Raw genomic sequence first — 20775 nt, forward strand, 5'->3', positions numbered from 1 at the left:
CTCTTTACTTAGTTTATACCTTAATATACTTTTAATTTTACTTTTTTTACCACAATTTTAATTCAGTGAACTTGAGGTTAGCGTTTAGACCGCTACTCATAAGCCAAGTTGTCGACTGTCTACGCTGACAAAATTTGACACTGCTAGCTTTATAAGTAAAGCTTTTTGCAAAACAATCGTATAGACACTGAAGATTTTTATTTAATAAAGTGAAAAGCGCTTAGTTTTCAAGCCTGATCTCTTGTTTCTTACGTTCGGGTTCAAACATGAATTATGTAAAGAGAATCTTAATAAAAAATCTCTTTCACTTGGTCTTTTAAAGAACTTTTTGAAACCAGCCTGGTCTTATAATTGTATAAACTCAAGCAGGTTCTAACTTAACGTATTCCCAATAATAGCATTACTACATTATATATAGCTTATCAATTTAAAGTAAAGCTCACTTTGAAAAATAATTTTTTAAAACATTGAAACTATTTGTTAATCTTAGAAAATAAAATCAAAAAATGAATTAGAATACCTGAGTAGTTTAAGGTAAATAGTTAATAATGGTTGGAGTTTGGCCAAGGATGGAATACATTTGTTAACAAATATTAGAACTATAAGTTACCAAACAGCTCAAAAACTTTATATCGATCCGTTTAGCAAAGTTCAAAACGCCAACGCGTATATATTTAAGGTAATTAACAGAAACGTTGTGAGAATCGTTAACGAAATTTGTTATGCACAGCCTAATAACTACCACCTCAAAATTTTAGTTGAGGATCGAGTGAAGCCAATATAATAGTTATACATTTTGTACTATAGTGGAAATATAGTAAATCCTTTTGACGAACATGAGTTATATTAATAATGATCTTTCCATTGCACGAGTTAATTTAGACTGAAGGCACCGTCATTGGTAAAGTATCCGATTTTTAAAGTAATTACTGGCAAGAGGAAAACAATAAATCTTTATGCCTTTTATAATAGCAATCTTATCCAAATTCCTAGTAGAAAATTGTCTGGTGCTGTAGAATTATAACCAATTTATGTGGAATAGTTCATAACTAAATAATTATTATAGCCACTTAGAACGTAATCTATTTTTTATTAATAATTTATGAAGATTTAATAAGGGTTTAATATTAATTTAATATAAATTTTAATAAAAAAATTACTTATAAAAACTAATTCTCCAAAAATATACGAAAAAAAATAGAAAACAAAGAATAGATAGTAAAATAATTTTATTATTTCTTAATTTTGTACAATTTTCAATCTTTTTTTTAATAGTTTGTATTTCATTCCAACTTATCAATGGACGGCCGTGTAAAAGTTTCGGACCGCTTGAGATCGTCATCCAGCGAAAGCAAGTCGAGCAAATATGATATTGATTTAAATTTTCCTCTATTAATTGAGGCCCACCGGCTGAGCGTTAACTTTCCTTTTACGGAACTAAGGCGATTCTGAATTATAAAAATTTATAAATTAGTAATTTAAAAATTAACTTTTTTTAAAATTCTTTTTTTATAGTTATGTTTTTTTTAATATAATTTATTAATAAAAAATAAATTTTTGTTTAAAAAATTATAACTTTTATCTTATTATTATAAATTTTAACTATATATTATAAATTATAATAATTTATTTTATATAATTGTTTTTCATATTTTTTTCTTTTAGTTGCTATTATTATTAGTATAATTTTAATTTATTAAATAACTTATTACAAATTATTTTTTTTTATATCCCCTTTAATTTCTTCTTTTTCTTATTATTATCATTATATAAAATTTTTTTATATTTAAATTCGTTTATTATAATTTATATCAAGTATTGTTTTGTATATTATTTTCTTTTATTTCTTATTACTATTAGTATAATTTATAATTTTATTATAAATTATAGTTATTTATATTCCCTTTAATCTCTTCTTCTTATTATTTTTTATTATTTTTAAATAGAATTTATTAATTGATTTATTTTATATTATTACTTTCTATATTTCTTTTCTTTTGCTTTTTAAATTATTACTATTAAATTTTATATTTTTTATTAATTATAATTTATTACTCCTTTTCCTTTTTCTTATAATTATTATAATTATATTTTTTTAAGTTTATTTTACTCTAACTTATTTCATAAAATTTGTATAATTTCTTTCTTATAATTGTTGTTTTCAATTTTTTTTTAATATTTTATTAATCATAAATTAGTTCTATATTTTATTTTTTATATATTATTTTAATTTATTATATATATTATAATTTATTATTATTATTTAATTTTATAATTATTATATTGATAATATTTTTATATTTTCATTAATTTTTTACCTCATTCCTATAAATTATAAAATATAATAATAATAAATAACAAATTTTTTTTAAAAGTAAATAAAAAAATTCTAAACAAATAATAGAAAAGTTTTTTACTAAAGAATTCTATAATAAAATTAATTATCATTTACTTTAAATTTATTTATTACTTTTATTTTTATTTGTTATTTATTTTAAATATAAACTTTATATTATTTTATATTTTTTTATTAATTATAATTATAAAAGATGTATTATTTTTTATAGAATTAATTTTTTTATAATTTTCAGATAAAAATTTATTATTTTTTTAGAAATTGATTTTTTTCTAAGTAAAGGTTGTATTATTTTTTATTATTTACTTTATAAAATTTTGTAATTATAATAATTATAATAATAAAAATAATAGTTATAATAATAATAATAATAATACCAAAAATAATTTCAAATCTTCTTCATTTTCGAGCTTCCTTATATCTTCTTGGTATTCTAAAAAGCCCGGAACGTCCAGAATTAGTTTTTCAAGAGAAAACTCATCAATACCAGAAGGAAAGTACCTCCATAATAATAATAATAATAATAATAATAATAATAATAATAATAATAATAATAATAATAATAATAATAATAATAATAATAATAATAATAATAATAATAATAATAATAATAATAATAATAATAATAATAATAATAATAAATAAGAATGTGTTAAATTGTTATTAATTCGAACCTTTTAAGTACAATTAAGTAAAGTTGGTCCAAATAATGACTTCCTCCGGACTTTTTTAAAGTTGAGAATTTTAACGATCCAGTAGGAGACGAGCGCTATTATTTTTAATTTATTTAATAAATATTATTAACTTATTTGTTTATTTATTATTATTAATTACTTTTATTATAATGCAGTTCCTATAAATAAAGGATAAAAGTTATAAAAAAAAAGTAATAATAATCAAGAAAAGTTTTAATAAAAAAATTTATAAGAAAACTTAAAAGGAACAAAAAAAACTTAAACTTTTGTATATATAAAAAATATAATATTCTTTAAAAGGTATAAAATGAAAAAAATAATAAAAATAATAAAAATTTTTAAGTAAATGTATTTCTAATAAAAGTTGCTAATAAAGTTTTCATATAAAAGTGAAATGATTTAAATTAATAATGATGATAATAATAATAAATAAATAATAAAAGGACAAGAGATTGAAGCTCCCCGCGACGCTCCAATAGCAGCGAATTTTTATATAAATCCTCTTCGCGGATAGAATGCGATAAAAAGCGGCTGCAAAGTCCGTAAAGGAGCGGAAGTCGTTCGATATGCGGATTTATTTCTTTTGAAGGAACAATTTCTTTGCATCGTTCTATTTCTCTGATAAATATGATAATGATAATAAAAATTAATAATAATAATGATTATAATAATAATAATAAACTTTAAACTCTGAGCAATCGCGCGCATTTTTTGAAAGTTAACGAACCCTCCGCCATTTAACCACGTGTCCTGGCCGGATTCGGTATAAATCAAGTCTCGCAGGTATAAGCCTCTTATTATTATTACTGTTATTACTGTTCTTATTATTACTATTACTATTATATATATTAAAGTAAATATAATTATTTATTAAAATTTAAATAATAATAGTTTTTATTAATATTACTGTTATTACTAAAAGTAAACGAATTAATATATTTTTTATAATTATTATTATTATATTTTATTATATTTATAAAAGTAAATGTATATATTTATAAAAAATTATTTAATAATAATTATAAAAAATAATATAAATAAAAGTTTACAATATATTTTCCTTTTTATAAATATTATTTTAATTAAAGTTTTATATTTTTACCAAAAAATTTAATATAATAATGACATAAATTTATTAAGAGCTTTTTATAATTAAAAAACTTTTTTACTTTTCATATAATAATAAAATAATAATTATTTTTGTAAAAATTTTAAAATATACTAGATCTTATATATATATAATATCAGAAAATATATAATACTTATATTTTTCAAATATATATAAGATATAATCAATTTTAATAGATATAATAAAAAAAACTTTAAAATTTAGTAAATATATAAAGTTTCTATAAAGTATATAAATTTTTATACTTAAAAGAAAGACGATTAAGAAGCATGTAAGACAAAAGTAACCAATAAAAATCATATAAAGAATAACAAAAACACTGGTCGGATAGGAAACCTTGAAAGTGAGCAAAAAATAGCCAATTAAAAGGCTTAAAAAATGTAATAAAAAAGTAAGTTAACGAATCCAAAGACTTAGGAGGGTATCAGTAACCAATAAGGAAATTTAATGAAGAAAAGAGAATTTCAAATTAACAAGTTAAGAGCCTTAAATGAGTGTCAGCAACCAATTAGAAAACTTTAAAAAAATAATAATAGAATTTCCAATTAACAAATGAAAAGCCCGAGAAGCACATGGAGCCAAAATGAACTAATGAGAAGGCATTATAATACACTGAAAATAAAGATTTAAAATTATTACTACAAATTATAAATCTTTATTTTTCATAATAAAACTTTTACTTTAAGATTTTATTATTACTATTATAAAAACCAAATAAATAATAAATAATTTCGGAAATTCAAACTAAATAATATGTAGTAAATTCTATATTATTAACATGATAAAGTTAATAAAAATATTTATATATTTCATCATCATCATCATAATAATAATAATATAATAGTAATAATAATAATAATAATAATAATAATAATAATAATAATAATAATAATAATAATAATAATAATAATAATAATAATAATAATAATAATAATAATAATAATAATTTACATGTAGGGAATACAGAAGCCACGCGTATTATTCTGGACGTTTCGGTAGGATTGATAGTTAAAGGCGGGGTTGGTAAATGCCTTAAGAGCTTTGAGCACATGCTTATCTTTCTCGGTCACGTGGGCCCACGTGCGTTTTAGACGTTCAATTGTTGTGTGTTGGAGTGCCCCGTCGATGGCCATCATGGTGTTAAAGTTGCACTTTTCCTTTAATATCTTTTAAATATTAATAATAACGTTAAAAATAATTATAATGAAAATGATAATAACTATCATAATTATAAAGAAAATATATTCAGTAAAATTAAAGTAATGCAGAGCCACTATCAAGCACTTATAACGAAGTAAACTAAAAAATTACAGATTAAAAAAATATTATATATTTAATAGACAATACAGCCAAAAAACAACCATTCAAATAGACTATAAAGCACCAATTAAAAAACTCACCGTGGCCAGCTCGGCAAAGCGGGCAATGGCTTGAGCACGTGTAGCCGGATTGTAAAACGAAAGGATGGTGCCGACGACCCAGAACGACACGTGGTTAAAGTGGTCGATCATCTGGAAAACTGGGCAGGTGGGGTCGTGAGCTGTCCAGCGCTTGTCCTTCAGGTCGCTCTTCTGAAGTTTATAAAATTTTTCGAACTCCATAATAGACAGTTGATCGGCCACGTGCTCAAGGGGCAGGTGGAATACGTGAGACCTATAAGCAGGTTCGGCCGGCGCTTGTATCGGAGTGCATTGCACTTTCAGCTTATTGGCTAGTTCAAATTTACTGGAGACGTGAAGGAGAAATAATTTTTTTTTAAAATATCATAAAAAATTAATAAAAAAACAATTATTATAATAATATTAATCGCTTACGTCCACCGTTCTAGGGTGATATTAAGCAATTCGAGAAACATTATAGCATTATCAAAGGAAGTATCATTTTTGAGAATATCAAAAAACCGATCAATTTTTTCTTGCATTGCTAATAATAATAATTATATTAATGATAATAATATTAACGACTTTATAAATAGTAATAATAATAAAAAGTGTTAAGCAGAAAAAATATTATTAAAAAAAAATGTTTTATAATGAATAAGTATTTCATAAAGACAAAGTAATCCAATTAAAGTATGACTTAACTAAACGCTAATCAAATAAATAATAAAGCTTGAGGGTAGAGTTTATATATTATAAAAGCATTATGTTTACTTTAAATAAATCAAAATAAATAATAAATAAATAAATAAAGTATTACTAAAATTATATAAAAAATATAATTATTAATTATACTAATCATAATCGTTAAGCTCATAAGAAAATAAAAAATTATCTAATCACTTAAATAAAAATAATTGATAAGTTGTAAAGGGCCAATAAAGTTAACTATAAAAATAATCTTAGAATTTTTATCCAATAAATATAGAGGAAACTTAAGTAACAGAAATTTATAAGATATTTATTTTTTTAAGGCACCAATAAAAATTGAAGTTTATTATATAATATGCAATCAAGTAATAGTCTAAAAAATTGTTAAGGTATTAGTATACACCAAACTAAAATAAGAACAAAGCAAATATTTATTATTAATTAATGAAAGAATAGATGTAGATATTCTTAATAATAATAATAACAATAATAACTAATAATAATAATAACAATTATAATAATAATGGGAATAAAAATAAAGAATACCAATGCTCATAAACTGTTCTGCTTTTTCTTCCAACGCCCAGTCTGGTCTTTAAAAAAAGTTATTAATAATAATAATAGTAATAATAATAATAATAATAATAATAATAATAATAATAATAATAATAATAATAATAATAATAATAATAATAATAATAATAATAATAATAATAATAATAATAATAATAATAATAATAATAATAGTAATAACGATATTAATACCTCGCAAAGTCTAGAATACTTTGCTGAATCCAAAAGCGAAGTCCATTGCAAATTGACGTTTTGATTCGCGTTTGAGCTTCTTTACAAAAAGTATCCGGAATTTTATAAACCTCATAATAATAATAATAATAATAATAATAATAATAATAATAATAATAATAATAATAATAATAATAATAATAATAATAATAATAATAATAATATACCTCAATAAACTTTTCTAATAGAGATTCGCTAGGAATAAACCATAAATGGGACCTTAAAAGTATATAAATATATAAAAAAGATTATTAATATTTATATAATAAGTATAAAAAAAGTTTGAAGTTATTATTATAACAGATATATATTTGAAGTTTGTTATATAAATAATAGTAATAAACTTTTAAGAATATAAAATAATATTTAATCACTTTTTAATATTTAAAAATTATAATACAATTATTAGTAAAAAGTTTTCTATTATAATAATAATAGTTTTACTCTTTATTATTAATATTATTCTTTTTAAAAATAGCAATAAAAGATTTATCTACAAAAGTATATAAAGTTTATTTTAATATAAAATATAATAAAAAGTGTATTGTTGTAATAATAATAATAATAAAAAGTAAACTTAAAATTTTTATAACAAAAGTTTTACTATTTTTATTAATAACAATAAAAAAAATTTTACGATAATAAAATTACATTAATGTTAATAATAAAAAAGTTTTTGTATATAATAATAAATAATTTTTATATAATAACAGTAATAAGATTTTTTATTAGTAAAAATTAAACTTCAAAATTCTATATATTTATTTACAAATTTTATAATAATTATAATAAAAATAAAAGTAAAAATTATAAATTTTATATGGCAATATAAACAAAATCAATAAATTTATAATAAGTTTAATCAACGTTGTCAAAAAATTATAAATTTTTATTTCATTTTTATAAAAAAAAGTGTAAGCTGTAAGAAATTTATTTTACATAAAAATCACTAAATTTTTTGAAATTCGACGATCCGAAAATAAGGAATTAAAAAAAACTTTTTTTAGTGAATTTTTTTGTTTTATATTTTATATATATTAATTTTTTTAAAATTATCATTTTTTATCAATTATTAATAGTTTTTTATTATTATTTTTACATTCTTTATGTATTATTTTTATTTTTTTAATTAGTACTATTACTTTTTATATTTCATAAATATTTTCTTTATTTTTTATAATTACTTTACTATTTTTGTAAATTTTATATTTATTTTTTTGATAATAAAAAAAATAATAAATACCGCAAAAACTCTTTAGGAAAATTGAAGTCACGTGGAGTAAAGGTGGGAGAGTAACCAAAATAGGAAAGGTAGTGATTGAATAGAAAATTCAAACTTCCGTGCAAAACATTTCCATCAACGTCAAACTCGATCTGTTATAAAAGTTTTTATAAAAATATATAAGAAAATAAAAAAAATATAATAAGTAAAAAATATAAAAATATAAAAAGTTGAAAAAAATATATAAATAGATATAAAATATTAAAAAACCAATAGAAAATATATAAAACTAATATAATAAGTAAAAAAAATTAAAGTTGAAAAAAAAAATATAAATATATATAAAATATATAAAAATAAATATTACTATAGATATTATAAATACAAAAAACTTAGGAAAAGTATTAAAATTAATATTAAAAGTAAAAAATTAAAAAAAAATATATAAATATAATAATATATATAAAAAATAAATAAAAAATATTACTAAATATTAAAATATAGACAAAAGTATATTGAAAAAATACGTATATAAAATAATATAAAAACTAAAAATAGTATACAAAAGTAAAGCAATTTAAAAATATAAAAAAAAGATAGTAAATATATATTAGTATATCATAAAGTATAAAAAAATAATAAAGCACTTTAAAAAATGTATAAAACTAATAAAAAATAAAAAAATGATGTGTGAAAGTTTATATTATGCTCAATCGATTGAAAGTTTTTAAAAAAAAATTAAAATATTTATAATAACCTACAAGTATATAAAAGATAATAATCTAAAAAAATTTCTTAACAAATATAAACATTAAAAAAAATTATAAAAAAGTAAAAAAAATAAACTAAAAAATTTCTAAAGAAATACTAAATAAATATAAAGAAAAGTATACATATAAGAGACTATTAATAAATATTTTAAAAATGTGATATAAAGAAATTTATAACTAATAAAAAAGATTTCTAAATAAATAAGAATATTAATAAAATATAAATAATAAAAAAATTAAAATATATAAGACTAATAAAAAGGAAAAAAAATAATATGAAATGTGCATAAAAAGCATAAATAATAATAAAAATAATAAAAATTTATAAAAATATATTTTAAAATATGAAACGAGAAAAAGTATAAAAAAATATAAATATTAAAAATATACTTAAAATATATAAAATTAATTAAAAAGTATAAAAGAAAAGAAAAAGTTAACGTAATACAAAAATATATAAATAAGAAATATAAGAAATAATAAATATAATAACAATATACTTATTTATAAATATAAAATATTAATAATAAATAAAAAGAAAATATAATTCAATAATTAATAATATTTAAAAATTTATAGAAAAAATAAAAATAAAAAATAATTCTTTAATAGATTATAAGTAGAAAACAAATAGAAATAGTATATACTTTCATAATTATTAATAATAAATATAATATATGTAATAATAAATATAATAAAAATAAATAAAAAAATAAATAAAAAAACAAAAGAAGTAGTAAATATAGTAACAGTTAATAAAAAAATAATAATAAAAAATGAAAAAAGAAATAATAAATATAATAAATATTTAATAAAAAATATATAATAATAAATTATAACTAAAAAACAATAAATATTAAGTAATAAATAATAAAATAATAAACTTATAATTATTAATAATAAATAAAATAAATACTAAATAATATTAAATATAAATTAAAAATATTAATAATAAATAATATTCGAAAAAATAAGATAATAAAATAAAAAAAGTAAAAATTGCATTTTGTTGGTCCATTGCTAATTCCTGCCAATATAGCATCGTTCGGTACGGTTTAGTGTCCACTGGCGCTCCGGAAAGAACCGCTTCCGATTTCACACGTGCGATAGTGAGAAGGTTTTTTTTGGTTTCTTGCGAGGTATTATTGAGCTAATAAATAATAATAATAATAATAATAATAATAATAATAATAATAATAATAATAATAATAATAATAATAATAATAATAATAATAATAATAATAATAATAATAATAACCAATGGAGACGCTTCACTCACAGAAATGGACAGTGTCGGTTTTATCATTGGTGGAAGCTGAGTAATTTCCAATAGGATATCTACCAAAACGTTATGGAAGAAAGCTAAAACCTCTTTTGGAGGAGGCGAGCTTCTATTGGTAGAATCCAACTGAGCGCGGTCAAATAGAGAAAAGCTTTTTAAAGCTTGCGAAAACGGTCGCCCCTTGATAAAGAGGCAGCATAATATGTGATAAAGCGGACCAAATAACATATGAAATTAGTTTTATAGAAATAATAATATAATAATAAATATATAAAAACATTTTTTTCGAGAGGGACTGCTTGAAACGTGCTCAAATGGTCCCACGATTTTCTTTTTTCTTTATTCATATTATATCATTCTCATTATTCTTATTTTTATTATTATTGTTTATAAAAATTTTACAAACGAACCAGAGGTGATGTTCTTTTTATGTTTAACTATTTGCTTATCTAAACTTTTTGACATGCTTTTCTTTTTATAAAAAAGTTATAAAGAATATCAGTTTAATGAACATAATAGTAGTAATAATGGTAATCAAAGTAATCGTTATAATAATAATAACTTCGGTAGTTTTCGTAATAATTCCTTTACTTTCGCTCGTTAAGTTTTTTAATTCTACTATTTTTTATAGTAATAAATAATCGTAATAATAATAATATTATTATTAAATGTATTTATTATAATAAAAGAAATTTAAAAGTAAAAAATTAATAACTTTGAAAATATTATTCATATAAATAAATAACATTTTATACTTTTATTAATAGTTATTATAATATTTCTTAAAAAAATAAAATTTATTTAAAATAAAATATTTTTAATAATATTTTATTGTTATTTTATTTATATTCTAAATAATAAATAATATTATTAAACTTTTATTAATACTCATTAAAAATTTTATAGAAAAAGTAAAATTAATATATATAAAATAAACTTTTCAAAATATTTTTCTGATTTTATTTATATTATAAATAATAAGTAATATTTTTACACATATTTAGATTATTATTATTATAATATTTATTAATAAAAAGTAAAATTTATATATAAAAATAATAAACAAATTTTTTTATTGATTTTTATAACAATATATTTTGTTAATATATTATAATATTCTTTTTATTATTTTATTATACTTTAAAAAATATTATAATATTATTAATAAATATATTAAATTTTTTACTAAACTTTTTCTTTATAATGTTTACTTTTTATAATATTAGATTATATATTATTACAACATAAAAAAATTATTAATATATATATATATGTTTTAGTAATTTTATTATAAAAATAAAATATTATTATAAATATTTCATAATATTATTAAAGAAATCAAAAAAAAGTAACTTTTATAATAAACTTAAAAAATAAATTTATACTTTTTTTTCTTTCTATATAATTTCTATCATAATAAATAAAAAATTTATTCTTTTTATTTTTTAATAATTTTTTTTATTAAAAGCCAATAAAGTACTATAATATTTTAACTTTTTATAATAATAATAATAGAATACAATAAAAATAAATAATATTATTATAAACTTTTATACTTTTCTAATAAATTTTATAATAAAAATAAAAAAATAATTATTATTTATATTTATTATTATTAATAAAATATTTAAGAAAATATAAACTTAATAAAAATTTTGTAAAAATAATAAAAGTTGTACAAATATATATATATATATATAAAGTAACGTGAATTGCGTTCCGCTAGCAACCTTTTGGCTTTGAGGAGCTCCCGCAGAGAAGTTTCCAGAAATTTACTTTGTAAATGAGGCTGATAGTAATAATAAAAAAAAGTGAAGTAAATATATTCCATACAAATAATAATGCAATATAAAATATATAAAAAATAAATAATATATGTAAAAAATATAAATATATAAAATAACTTAAAATAATAAAATTAAAAAAAATATTTTATATAAAAAAATATAACATATATAAACATAAAAATATGCAATATTATAATAAAAAAATAAAGAAAAAATATTTTATTTAAAAAAATATATATAAAATTATAATAATAACAAAAAGTAATCAATAAAGAATATATTTGTAATAATATTTTAAAAAAAGTAAGAAAAATATAAAAATATAATAATAAGGAAAAATAATATAATAATAGTAAAAGTTGATAAACATTTTTTGGTGATTTAAAAAATAAGTCAAAATAATAATAAAATTATAGAAAGTATAAAAATATTACAAAAGTAAATATAATAATAAAAATAATAAATAATATATAATGTAATTATATATAAAAACTATATAAAAATAATTAAAAACAATATAATAATAAATATATTATAAAATGTAGAAAAAATAATAAAAATATTAAAGAATATATAAAATATATATAATAATATGATGTTAAAAAAATATATTCAATAATATTAAAAAATATATATAAATTAAGTATAAATAATAAATATAAAACTATTTTACAATAATATATAAACAAAATAAAAGTTAAAAAATTTAGAAAAAAAATTTATAAAACAAAAATAAGTAAAAATAATATAATAATTAAAATAAAGAAAAAATAATATAAAAAATATAAATTTATAATAAAAATATTAAATGTATATATCATATATATTTAATATATAAATAATAAAAATAAAGAAGTTCTACAGTAATAATATAATACAATACTATAAAAAATATATAAAATTATCAAAATAATAATAAAATAATAATAATAAAAGTAAAAAAAAAATTATAATAATTTAAAAAAATATAAAAAATAAAAAATAAAATTTTATAAAATATATATTCTCTAATATATAAATAAAAGTAAAAGGTACATCAAAATATACTTTTAAATAATAAAATAATAATAATAGTAAGTAAATTTTAAATATAAAAAAATATACTTTTTAAAAAAATAGCAATAAGTAAAAAAATATATAAAAATATACTTTAAAAAAAAATAAAAATAAAATATATATTAAAGTATACTAGTTAATCAAATAATAAAGTAAATATATATATATATATATATAGTACACTTCGTAAGATAATGAGTAATAAGTAAAATTTATAAAAAAATATACTTTTAAAAAAATAAAAATAGTAATAAGTAAAAATATAATAGAAAATTTACTTTTTTTATATAAATAATATTTCTATTAAAATTCTTGTAAATATATAAATGTTTGTAAAATATTATTAATAACATTATAAAAAAGAAAAAAATAATAGATGTAAAGAAAAAAAATACTTTAAAATAAATTTACTACGTTTCTATAATTAAAAAAATTAATTTAATATAAAAATTATAAAAATTTTATTAATAATAAAAAAATAAATAATTTTTATTTTTTAAAATTTAAATGAATCTCCAAAAAAATAGTAAAGTTCTAAATTATTTCAAATTCTAATTTTTCTTAAAAGTACACAAATTAAAACTTTTATAAGAAATAAAATATAATAAGAATTTTATATAAAAAGCAAAATATATATATTTATTGTAATTTTTAGAAAGTATAGAATCAAATTAAAATCAAAACAGATTTATGTAAATCGGTAGTAAAAACTTAAAAAACTTAATAAATTTTTCTAAATCTCATGAAAATCTGAAAAGTAAAAAAAATATTGTTCAAGATAAAAGAAAAAGTTAACTTTTCGGATTTTAAAAAAATTTATAAGTAAAATTATTAAAATAATTATAAAAATTAGTATAATTTATAAAAAAATTTAGTTTAAACCAGAAATATGTATAAAAATGTAAATGCAATAAACCTAAAATATTTAAAAAATATTAAATAATAAATAATCGAGAGATGGTTCAGTATAAATTTATATTTTAACTAAAGATTTATAAAAAGGATAAATAAAATTAAGATGAATTTTCAAAAGTTAAAGTTTAATAGTAAACCTAAAAAAAAAATCGAAAAAAAATTTAAAATCTTTAAAAAAAATTCAAAAAAAAAAAGAATAATATAAATGAAATTAGATGCACTGAAAATTTTAAAACATTCAAATAATAAGTAATGAATATTATATAAAAAATTTATAAAGTAAAAAACTATATGTAAAAAAGTTTGTAAAAAATAAAACTATAAATTTAAATTTAACAAAATAATTTCTATAAAAGATTTGCTACTAAAAATTTTAAAAAAAAATTAATTTCTAAATTAGTTATTTAAGAAATTTCTTTAATGCACAGAAAAGATTAATACAAATGATCTAAAAAAATTATTTTTATATATATAAAAATTAATTATGCAAATAACTAAATTTAAACAAAATTATATTAGTAAGTAAAGAAATTTTAAATTTATAATGAGAAAAGTATAAATTTTAATATTTTTTTAATTTAATTTACATTTAGATGAATAGTTATTATTTTAATAATTTTTTAATTTTAAATTTTGTTTACAGTGAAATATTCACTAAAATTTAATTTTTAAAAAATTAGATTAAAAAATTTTTTTTTAATATTTTTATTAATTTTGAAATTAATTTATAGTAAATTATTTATTAAAATTTATTTTTTAAATTTTTATTAATATTTTTATTGTGGTTTTTAAATTTGAACTGGATATCTAAATTTTTATTAAAAATAAAATAGATTGAAATACAAAAATAAAACAAATTTATATTTTTAATAATATTTTGTATTTAAAAAAAATAACAAACAAAAATATTATAAGTATAAATTAAAAATAAAAAGAAAATTTAAGAAAATTTTTTAAAAAAACAATTCATATTTATAATTAAATATAAAATATAAAACTTTAAAAATAAAAATAAAAATCCTGAAAGTTTTTTTTTACCTTTTTAATTTCCGCAACAACGATTGCCTTTAATTTTTCTACTTCATCTATTAGTTTTTCCAAATTATTCTCAAACTTATAAAAATAAAAAATAAAAAAATATTATTATTTGCTTAATTTTTTATTTCTTCAAAAAAAGTAAATTAAAATTAATTTTTTTTATTTTGATATTATTATTGTTTGTTTTGTTTTTTTTATTCAATTAAAAATTTAATTAAGTTTTTACTAAACCATTATTATTTGTTTATTATATATATTTATTAGTTTATATATAATTTTATAAATATAATAATTATTTTATTATTATTACTCTGTACTTTTTTATTTCAATTACAAGTTTCTTTAATTTTATTATACTTTATTATAATATTATTATAATTTGTTTAAAAAATTCTTTTTTATTCAAATATTGATTAAAAATAATTTTTATTGATTATTTTATTATAACTTTAATTTATTAAAAATTGATTTAATACCAATTTTTTATTATCGTCTTTCTATATTTTTAAATTCTTTATAAATTAAAATTAAAATCAATACAATTAATTATTACATTATGATTATTGTTAAATTTTTAGTATAATATTTATTTATTTATTTTAATATTATTTTTTATGGTATTTTATTTACTTAAAATGAAATTTAATTGTTTTATTATACTTATTAATTATTTAACTATTATTATAATAATAATAACTTTTAAAAATAAAAAACGTAAATTTTTCAATTGTACCTTTGACAAATCTGTTTTATTACACGTTGAAAGAGTTCCATAGAAAAGTCTTGCTTTCGATAAATTGGTATAAAAATCAGAAACTTCAGCCAATTTGGGAGTTAAATTTTTAAAAGCGCTATTAGAATATCACTTAAACTTCATAAAAATATTATACAGAAATATAAAAATTATTATATTAAATAATTTATTCGTTAATTTACAGTTGTATTATCTAAATATTTATTTTGAAAATTATATTTTAAAATTATTAACTTTTATATAAACATAATTATTTTTTAATTATTATTACTTCTTATTTTATATCTATAAAATTTACACTGCTGTCAAAAAAGTCTAAGAGTTTATTTTATAATTACTTATGCGTGTCGCTACGTAAAGCCCAAAGATTAACAAGTTCAGACTTTAGTTGGTTAGTAGCCGAACTAACTTCCATGAGAAATACTTAAAAGATAATAGTTAATAAAAATTTCTTTCTATATTTTAATAGATTATTAAAAGTCGGAAGGCGAATCTCATATATATAGAACGGAAAAGTTCAATTTACTAGCAAAAAAATTAGAAAACAGTCGTTAAGTTTAATTTTTTTTAGTTGAAGCACGCAATTAAAAATGACCGAACAGCGCAGCAACAAATGATGCTAACCTCAAACAAAAAACATGATATCTATTAGTCATTAAAAAAAAAGGTATTTATTAAAATTTTATTAAATAATTAACCGTTCGGTTAATATATTTATATATAAAGTTTGGTGTAATAAAAGCTGTTTATGACGACAAAAATTAAACAACTTCTACAAACGAAGTTTACTTGTATAATATTATTAAACAATAATATATAATATTACTAATATATTACCTTTCAGTAGTCGAGTTTATAATCTTTGCTGATCTGCTTAGATATGAGTAGATTATTATTTGTAGCTAGTTTTTTAAAACTTTTAAAATTGTGTTGATAATAAGACCTTTTTTAAAAAATTTTTAAGCATTTTGATATTATTAGTTTTTAAAGAAAAGTGAATTAAAATAAATACATAAACGTTTCTTAATTTTAACCTAAAAAGGAACAAGGAACCCTTTAAAGCTTATGCCAAAGGTAAAAGTAAAGAAACTATAGAGTTGTAAAATAATTTTTTTTTAATTATTGTTTTAATTAGTTATGTTTTATAATAATATTTTTTATTAATGGTGTATTTAAAATATTTTTTTGGGCCACAGCAGTGAGCTTGTGTCGCGATTAAATTAGAGACATAATAAATAAAGCTTTATAGCTGTTTAGATAGTTCAACCCCGTCGCTTTAAGAATTCTACTATAATAATTATTTTTAATATTATTGATACATTACCAAGTATTTATTTATTTCTTATTTAGTTGTAATGCACACGTAAAAAATATATTTTCTCTTCGTCTCTTGCAGGTAAATAAATTGTCTTCTTTTCTGGTGGCATCAATTTGCTATATTCTTTATAATAAAGCGCTGATTTTTACGTGTTTTAATTCTTTTGCTTTCGATTATTGTTCTGCGATCCTCTTGAGCTATTCCTACTACCTTAGTATCCTTAGTCCTCGTTTAGTTTTTTTTTACCTACAATGTAATTCTACGTTCTTTGCTATCTAGCTTGATGGTACATACAAGCGGCATTCGCTCTCCAACTCTGCTGACACTGACGTATATTATAACTCAAAATTAAACTGCAGTAGCTATTAGATAGGTGCAAACATGTCTTTATATCCTTAAAAAATGGGTTGCAAAAAAAAATGGAAAATTAACTATAAATCCTACTAAATGCCATGTAATGATCATAAAAAAAAAAGAAAATAGCGAATAATTAACAGCTTTTCCTCGGTGCAACAAGTAAAATACCATGGCGTAATTAATTAGTTCAAACTTAACCGAAAGCATCATATTAATTATCTTGTTAAAAAAATTAAAAATATAACTTCTGCTTATATCCTCTTATATGCAAAAAAATTCAAATCTTTAAAATAAACTCCTTAGATATGAAGCTATTATTAAAGACTAATCAAACACCTAGTAGCTGGCCCCCTCCGAGGTTTTGTAAATCTTAATTTTTAAAAAAGGAAACACTTAGGTACAATGGACGACAAATAATTCATTAACACTGTTCCTCATTAATGCAGCGGTTTAGATTATTAACTCATAAGTAAATCTTCACCATTATTTTTTAGTCAAAAACCAAAGTAACTAAAGCAAATCTCATATGCATCAGCGTCTGAATTCCAAAAAGAGTTTATATTATCTATAAAATAAATTTTGCGTTAAAACAAAAAGATTTAATTGAAGAATATTTAGGACTTAACTCGCTTTATCTATATATTGGAGTACAAAAAGTTTTTGAGATAAGTTTTCTACCTATCATCAAAAGGGCATTAATTATAAACTAAGCAATTACAATTAATGGTTTGAGCTATAGAATTGCTCTATAAAAAATTTTTATCCAAAGTTTAGAATTGTTCTTTATTAAGTGCTCTGGTAAAGAAGTCGTTATATACATTTTCTACAGAATTATTTTAAAGTAACCTTGACTTTGTATATAAATATAATATTTTTAAGTAAAAGTAATCTTTTTACATTAACTATTACAAGGTGGCTAACGCATAAACTCTAATATTTTTGAAAACTGTTACTCATATAGAATAAATTATAAGAGACATAATTATTATATAAAGTTCCTTACTTAAAAAAAGTTTATATGAAGAACCGAAAACAATTTTATTTAAATAGAAAAGAAATATTTTAAAGTTCAAATTATTTTAAATAAGGTTTAATATTAAAAAAAGTAATTTATAAGCTCTATTAAAAGGCTATATAGTATATTCCTAGTAAAAAATTTATTTATTAATTAGTAAATTTTAAATAATATAAGTAGTCTTTATAGATTTAAAATTTCATAAGGGTTTAATAATATCAGTTGCTTTAAACATATTTATATAAACATTTTTTCATTCTTTAAAACTGGTCTACGATGGGTATATTAAAATACAGTTTTCATTAGCTTAATATTTTAAGAATCCTTTTACCATATTAAAAAAGTTATAACTTTATAAAGAAACAATTTTTTACGTATATATTTCCTATACTACTTGAATGTTTCTCTAATCAATATATAACTACGTGCTTTCTAAAAAGCACTTTAAGAAGCGTTTGCTAAGAAACAACCTAACATCTTTTCTAATTATGTATTAGTTTATTAAGTATATCAAAGTTTGCGGAGATATTAAATGTTTACTTATAATCATTTATAAAAAATTATTGTAAATGTTAATTTTTTTATTTATTAAACTATGTACTTTTGGCGTGATGTCAGGGGTCTTTCATTTCCTTCACAAAAATTTTCATTAAGTTTTTCCTACCAGGTTTGAGTATAAATATTAATGAGAATAAATAATGTCAAAGAAGAAAATTATCATAAATTCATATAGTTTTATATACGCAATGCAGCAGAAATGGATATATAATTTTATTAAGCTTTAGATAATAACATTAAATATATTACTAAAACTAAAATAAAAACTTTTAAGGTCAAACAGATATTTTAAAACAGTAACACCATTTTTCATGCTATGCCAAAACTGAATAGCTACTGGAAGTACAAAAAAACCAAGGAAAAATAAGTATTTTTTAAAAAAAATAAAAAAATTTATCCAAGTTATCTTTTACTATGTTGTATAGTTTTTGAGATATTTAATAATATTATAGTTGTTAACCTTTACATAAAAAAAAGTAAAAGTAACACGTTTTTACTTTAAAATTTAATCTTCTCTAGTTTATATTAACTATCATTATTTTGTAAAGTATCATTTCTGCTAATAGCTGCAAACATAAACTACATTTATACAGTCTTTTGGAGTTTCTGAAAGCTCTTTAAATATAGCAGAGCGCATACTCTTTACGTAGATGCATATTTTTTTTGCAAAAGGCGCTCAGCAGTGGGCAATGTTATAAAAGTAAACTGAGATCGATTTTCAAGGTATAAAGAAAGAAAAGAAAAGTTTTTACTTAAAATGCTTTCATCATAAAATAGGCATAAAATGCTCGGCGAAAAATGTTTAACCAACCCAAACCCTAACCCTAACTCTTGAGCCTTAACCTTAACCCTAACTGGTCTAAAGCGAAAAATATTTGCTTAAATTTATCGAAGATGGCGAAAAAAGAATAAAAAAAAAAAGTTACCGAAGTGACATTGTGGTTTTTTTTTATATAGATTATCCTAAAATGTATTAGTAAGTCAGCTTCTTCATTGTAAGCAAAAGAAATTAAAATTACACCTTATTTAATATAAGTTATGCCTTAGAGTAGGTAAGTTTGTGCAATGCTTCGGGGAGAGAAAGTAAAATAACGATTCTTATTGTGCTTCATACTTTATATATTTTTTAAAAAAAAATTGTGAACGAAGTTAAGTAGTGTGATAGAGATGCCAGCGCTTAGTAGAATTAAAGCTCACTTATAAATTTAAGTTTCCTGCTAAGCTGGTGACTGGGTTTCAGCCATTATGCAAACTTGGGATGGTCAAACTAGTTTATCTGCGACCTCTTAAAAGCAAATATTTTTAAATAGATAACAACTGTAATTAGAAACCGAGTTAAAACACGATAATCTACTCTAAATGATATACAAACTAAGATTACTACAAAATGGATTTATATCACAAAACACAATAAAATAGATATAAAACATAAAAAATATAATTAAAAAATTAAACGCAATAACACAATAACACGAAACAATATTTCTATAAAAAAATGATCCTAAAATTGATTTTTGTGTATTTGTGACATAGGATAAAAGCTATGATGTCACAGTACTATTTTATAATAACTTTTAATAAATGTAAGTTTGTTTTCTTTATAAAATTTTATGGGTTTTCCCACTTAAA

General features: G+C 18.3%; 1 protein-coding gene across 1 annotated transcript; it reads right to left on the reverse strand.

The window, feature by feature from the left end:
• Nucleotides 1–1212: 1212 nt before the first annotated feature.
• Nucleotides 1213–16302, reverse strand: LOC135146644 (RAS guanyl-releasing protein 2-like). Its single transcript, XM_064078775.1, has 22 exons — nt 16237–16302; nt 15878–15995; nt 15145–15219; nt 12056–12137; nt 10911–10963; nt 10759–10819; nt 10627–10685; nt 10436–10528; nt 10325–10381; nt 10070–10216; nt 8318–8448; nt 7242–7293; nt 7036–7145; nt 6817–6863; nt 5995–6103; nt 5581–5905; nt 5132–5346; nt 3734–3844; nt 3498–3669; nt 3031–3125; nt 2734–2857; nt 1213–1448 (listed from the first exon to the last, which is right to left on the reverse strand). Exons 6-22 carry the CDS (start codon nt 10811–10813, stop codon nt 1284–1286), a joined length of 2067 nt encoding a protein of 688 aa, XP_063934845.1. The 5' UTR covers nt 10814–10819; nt 10911–10963; nt 12056–12137; nt 15145–15219; nt 15878–15995; nt 16237–16302; the 3' UTR covers nt 1213–1283.
• Nucleotides 16303–20775: the final 4473 nt, after the last annotated feature.

This window comes from Zophobas morio, unplaced genomic scaffold, assembly GCF_036711695.1.
Source record: "Zophobas morio isolate AGI-343-1 ecotype UQ-CSIRO unplaced genomic scaffold, CSIRO_AGI_Zmor_V1 ptg000252l, whole genome shotgun sequence".
In the NCBI taxonomy this organism is placed as follows: Eukaryota; Metazoa; Arthropoda; class Insecta; order Coleoptera; family Tenebrionidae; genus Zophobas; species Zophobas morio.